This window comes from Ipomoea triloba, chromosome 7 (genome assembly GCF_003576645.1).
Source record: "Ipomoea triloba cultivar NCNSP0323 chromosome 7, ASM357664v1".
In the NCBI taxonomy this organism is placed as follows: domain Eukaryota; kingdom Viridiplantae; phylum Streptophyta; class Magnoliopsida; order Solanales; family Convolvulaceae; genus Ipomoea; species Ipomoea triloba.
Window position 1 is genome coordinate 12,909,986 of NC_044922.1, and position 5,826 is coordinate 12,915,811.

The following is a 5,826-nucleotide window of genomic DNA, read 5'->3' on the forward strand; positions in this document are numbered from 1 at the left end:
TTAATTTAATACATTAAAATAAAATATCAATATAGGTGTTATTTAAAAGTTTTTAATTAGAACTTTTTAATGATGTATTTTTATATATTAATTTTATTTTTTATATAAAAAAAATTGAACTTAAGTTGAAAAGAATATACAGAGTATTAGTTTAGTGTACCTTAAAGTAGACTATGATTTATGGTATAATAAATATTTACGGTAACCATTACTATAAATTAAATTAACATATATAGCATTTTTTAATTATTTAATTAGGCAAAAAAATGATTGTAATTTTAAATTCCTACATTTCCTAATTAGGATTAAGTCTACTTCAAGCTCAGAGTCAAGGAAAATATTTAATTCTTCCAATCTCCAATAAGCCAATCATATTAAGAACATGATCTCCTACATTTCCTCCTTCTTGTAGTTTTGCTCAAAATAAAGCCTTAGTAACCTCATAACGTGCAATCCTACTATGCTCACCGCACAACTCTTGTAGGTGATTGACGATACATTTTGCGTCAGGCATCTTTTCATGCTGACGTTGTAACTCATTGGTCATAGAGGCAAGGACATAACTCTTAGCCCTCATATCATCATCCTTCCACTTATAAAATGCTGCAACCTCAGCACTATGAACATCAAGCTGATCAACATCAGCATCATCTGGTATGATACCAATCAATGGAGGGTCTTGGTCCAAAACATAATCGATCTTTTCCAAATTGAGAACGATTCTCAAATTTCGGAGCCAATCAGTGAAATTTGGTTCAGTAAGTTTATTTTCTTTGAGTATTTTTGACAAAGGATTTAAAGTCATTTCAAAATAACTGCAGAAAATAACATTAATTATTAGACACGATTCTTTATTAAACTATTTGATTTTTGATTATATAATCAAATAGTACCTCCAACTAAATTTTTCGAATCCTGCACTTCCCAAGCAAGAAACGGAAATCCCATTGGAAGATTTCTAATGGGTAATCGAGGTCTTACAAATTTATCTCATTCCTCACCTTAAGGGGCATCTTGGAATTTTGAAAAATTTGTTAGTGGCCAACTCTTGCCAATACATCTCATGCATGATTCGATTTTATTAAACTTGGGCTCCATGGCCCATTGAACCTCACCTTAAGGGGCATCTTAGCCCAATGGACTCAGTTAAGTCAAACCCACCATCCTGGTAACAAGTAGAGTTGAACATTAACTTTTCTCACCTTTAGTGGTTTCTTGAAAAGCAAAGTTTCTAAGTGCTACCGCACCACATGGTTAAAATAAGAAAAACAAAATATTTTAAAATAACACGTTGCCCCTATGTTGGCATAGCCGACACCGTGCTAAGAAAAATATTTGATTTCTTACGATGGTGGAGAGCCACGATTAGGTAATCTCAACTCTTGAGGCCTAACCGTTTACAACTTAATATTTTAATAAAGGGAAGATTTTAAGAATTATTAAATTTCACTTTACTCATGCAACATTTTCACATATATCACATATATAAAGTGCATGAAAAGTAAACTTGGTCGTAGCATTTTGAGGTACAAGCAAATACCCGGAGTATTCCGGGGTTATCGATCCACAGGGAAGCGGGGTATCAAGCACTAGTTACTAATTAATTCACGAGAAGCTATTCCTACGTTAACAATGTGTATTTATCTATAATTATGAAAACAAAATAAATGAAGCAAGGCAAACAGATTTTTATATACAAGAGATTAAGAGCGGGATTTTTGGAGGTCAAAGTGTTTAATCACCTAGTGCCAATCTAAAGTGAAATAATCATTCGGGTTAAACACCTAGTGCCAATCTAAAGTGAAATAATCATTCGGGTTAAACAAGTGTGGATGATCTAAAGTGAAATAATCATTCGGGTTAAACAAGTGTGGATGACTGCAATCTAAAAGGGAAAGATTACTCTCGTAATTCAATCCCAAAATAAGGTAATTGGAATACTCACTCTCGTGAGCTATTCACAACGTATAATCAAGAACAAGCAATAAATGGAATACCCACTCTCGTGGGCTATTCACAATTGGAATACTCACTCTCGTGAGCTATTCACAATAAATCCCTTAATCAACATGTCCTCTCTCGAGGTACAAGAATCAAGTGCAATTGTGGGTGCTCTAATTCATAGACAAATTTAGCAATGAAACAAGTAATTAGGATCCTTAACTACAAGCATCAAGAAATTAAGCCACAATTACAACACAAGTAATAAACCCAAATAGATATTTCATTCAAGCAATTAAAGAACTAGGCACATAGGTTCATAAACACTTATCAATCCAAAAATCTCAAAGGAAAGCTTAGCCTATCATGGCTAAAATAGATTCAACAAATATACAATAAAGCTTTAAAATAGAAAAGAGAGGAAGAAATTCTCCCGAATGATGCCTCCAAGCTCTTCTCTTTGATCTCTCTTCTCCAAATGATTTTCCCTTTTGAGCTCTTTGAGAAGATGAGAGCTTCCCTTTCTTGATCTCCTTTGTCCAAATCCGCAGCCAAGCCTAAGGTTTGAAGAGAAAATGATGCTTTTATAGTGGGTGGAGAATGAGGGGCAAAAATGACAATTTTTAGAAGTGCAGATTCGCAGATTTGTGACTTTCGACGCGTCGAATGTTGGGTTCGACGCGTCGAAAAGTTACAGCGCCTAAATGAGGCTATTCTGCCTCATTTTTGGGAATTTTCGACGCGTCGAAAGTTGAGTTCGACGCGTCGAAAATTCCTGTGACGCAATTCCAACTTGCATCCTGATTTTGACCCTTTTCCCTTTCGAATTACACTTTTATGTCTTCATAAGAGTTGTAGCCCTTGAAGTCTTCTTTCCAATGGTTCAAGAATCACCTTATTTGGATATTCTTAGGCTGAGATATGGTCCAATTACCGAGGTGTCGCCATATTTATCAGGAATTACAACTCTTTGATCTTTTGACCATTTTTCCTTTTGATCTACACTTTGATGTCTTCATAAAAGTTGTAGCCCTTGAAGTCTTCTTTCCAATGGCTCAAGAATCATCTCATTTGGATATTCATAGTAAGAGATATGGTCCGATTACCAAAATGTCGCCATGGTAGCGGGAATTACAACTCTTTGGCTCCTTTGGATTGACTTTTGCTCCCAAATGGTTCTAATGCACTTCTAAACACATCAAAAACATCTAAACCAAGCATTATACCATTTTAAATATGAAAACAAGGAAATAAGCATTGGACACAACATTTTATCACACAATTAACTATAAAACCTACATAAAAACACAAGTAAAATAGGTACAAATGAGAGTGTATCAAAACTCGATATCGGTCATGGACTTCTAAATGGTCAAAATTGAGCCAACAAATTTTGACCGTGCACAGTGAATAGTGAAAAATTAAAATCATATCTATTACATGTAAGCTTCCATCATACATATTTAAGTCTTCAACTCTTGAAGTCTTCGGGTTTTCAACTCTTGAAGTCTTCGATTCTTCATACATACATTTCCTATCTACCATAAAAGGGGTACATATTTCGGGAAGAGATTTACATTACAATAATAGATAAGAGGCACGCAGTCCCCAATTTTAATTAATCACCAAAAACGGTGCAAAACCCAAAATAAATCGCATTCATTCAAAGGGTCCTAAGTCCATGACCAAACCGACATGCTAAGCAATCCATACATAGCATAAAATAAATAATGCATTAATTCGTGGCTTTATAAGATATAATCCAATTATACCATAAAAACTTGGGGCAATCTAAATAAAACTTTATATGCAATTTCCATATAACAAATCAAAACGTTCCATTAATTAATTAATTTCATACCAAAATTTAATTTGTATGTAATCAATTAATTACTATTATAATATTATTTTAAATTAAACACTTTAATCTAAAATATTATAATCATGAAAACTTACCTAAATAGAATTCAATTATCACAAAAAGAATCACTATTTAAGGAGAAAAATAAATATTTCAAGATTATAATAATATAATTATTAATACCATAAAAATCATATTTCAAATAATGGTAATAATAACAATATATTATCATCTAATCTTCCAAAAATATTTTAATCTTTCACTTATAGAAAATAATCATTATGATAATAATTAATACTACCAAAATATCTCATATTTAAATAGTAGTAATTAATTTCTAATTATCAATATAGAAATATTTCAAATATGATAATAATCAATATCACCAAAATATCTAATATTTTATTTGGTAATATAATTCAAATTATCATATATAGGAATTTCTCAAATACAATAACAATTAATATCACCAAAAATATCTAATATTTAATTTGGTAATATAATTCTAATTATTATATATAATATATTAATAATATACTATTACCATAATATTATTTTCCTATGCGTAAAACACAGCTAACGAAACTAAATCTCGGTCAACTCCTATTTTCCGGCAGTATCATCAGCATCGTTAACACCATTGGCCAACGGACTTCCGGCTGTGGACAACGACTCCGGCCAGCCTATCGCACCAGCACCGCGTTTTCCGGTCGTGAGCTGAAGAACAACGACGACTATCGCCGCGTCTCCTGCCTCCGTCCAGATCGCCAGTGCAGACTGCCGCATCTCCATAGCAGTCCCGCCGTAAGCCTGGATTCGCAGATCGCCGGAGAACACCGAGTCTCCTTCTGAAGACTCCCACTGCATCTATTGCTGGAAGTCGTCAGCCATTGAACTCTTCAACCAGCACGACGCCGACCGGAGACGCAGGAACGAAGACGATCGAAATAATAAAACGCAGATATGGCCGGAGAATATTTTACGCAAAGAGAAGAAAAACCCCTTTTCCTTTTCCAACCTTTTGTTTTAATTTCATATATTTCAAAAATATATGAAACTCACGTAAAACACTTTTTACGTAAAAACAACAACAACAAAAAAAAAAAAAAAAAAAAAAAAACCTTTTTTGTTTTTGTTTTTGTTTTTGTTTTAATTTCATATATATCAAATATATATTCTAAAAACATTTTTCATATGATAATCAAATTATTATATGAATAAATTAACCCAATATTTTTAGATAAAAAATCAAAAGCCACAAATTAATCTAATCACAAAATCAATAGAAAAAGTCTGGCTCTTGATGCCACTGTTGGAAAAACATACATGCGCAGCGGAAACATCAAATCATTTTTCATGATTCTATGTTTAAAGGGGAAGTTAGAAAGGTTTTCACTTCTCTATTAAGAAATAGGGTAAGGCTATATATATATATAGCCTGGTTTGTGCCCAAGGTGCTAGCCTTTAAAAGCCTAAAACTATCTAATATTGAATTAATCCATTAATCAATTATTAATGTATTAATTCAATATCGATAACTCTTTATCGATTTCTTTTAAAGTTCTCAGCATTACCACGAACCATTAAGGTGTGACTTTCTAGGTTCATAGTCAAACTAGCAACGAGTAATATTTAATAACTCATTATTAAATAACTCGTAAGTCATGAGTGACACCTAGCAGTATGTCATGACTACCTAGTTAACAATGAATATATTTTAATATATTATAATGAACCTTTCCGTTACAAATATCATGCAACATTCCTTCCACACAACACTTGTTCCGAACCAGGTAAAGGTCATGGTCAAACTTGGTCAAACCCATAAACCCGGTCAATGTCTATTCAATATTCTTAACCTGAAGTCCAACTTCATTATACTCTGGCCAGAGATTATTGAATAGACTGGAACATCCTTGTTACCTCAAGGCGGTAGATCCTCTATTGAACACACACATGTCTTCGTACAATACTGAACTAGGCCACCAAGTACACTTATAGTCCCATAAGGAACAAAAGGCGCA

General features: G+C 33.0%; 1 protein-coding gene across 1 annotated transcript; it reads right to left on the bottom strand.

The window, feature by feature from the left end:
* Positions 1–418: 418 nt before the first annotated feature.
* On the bottom strand, positions 419–805 carry LOC116024160. The gene has a single exon (XM_031265061.1). It carries the CDS (start codon positions 803–805, stop codon positions 419–421), a length of 387 nt encoding a protein of 128 aa, XP_031120921.1.
* Between the last annotated feature and the right edge of the window lie 5,021 nt (positions 806–5,826).

What these genes read in the sequence shown, in the direction of transcription:
- LOC116024160 (XM_031265061.1), bottom strand. Translation starts at nt 805, where the DNA reads ATGACTTTAAATCCTTTGTCAAAAATACTCAAAGAAAATAAACTTACT.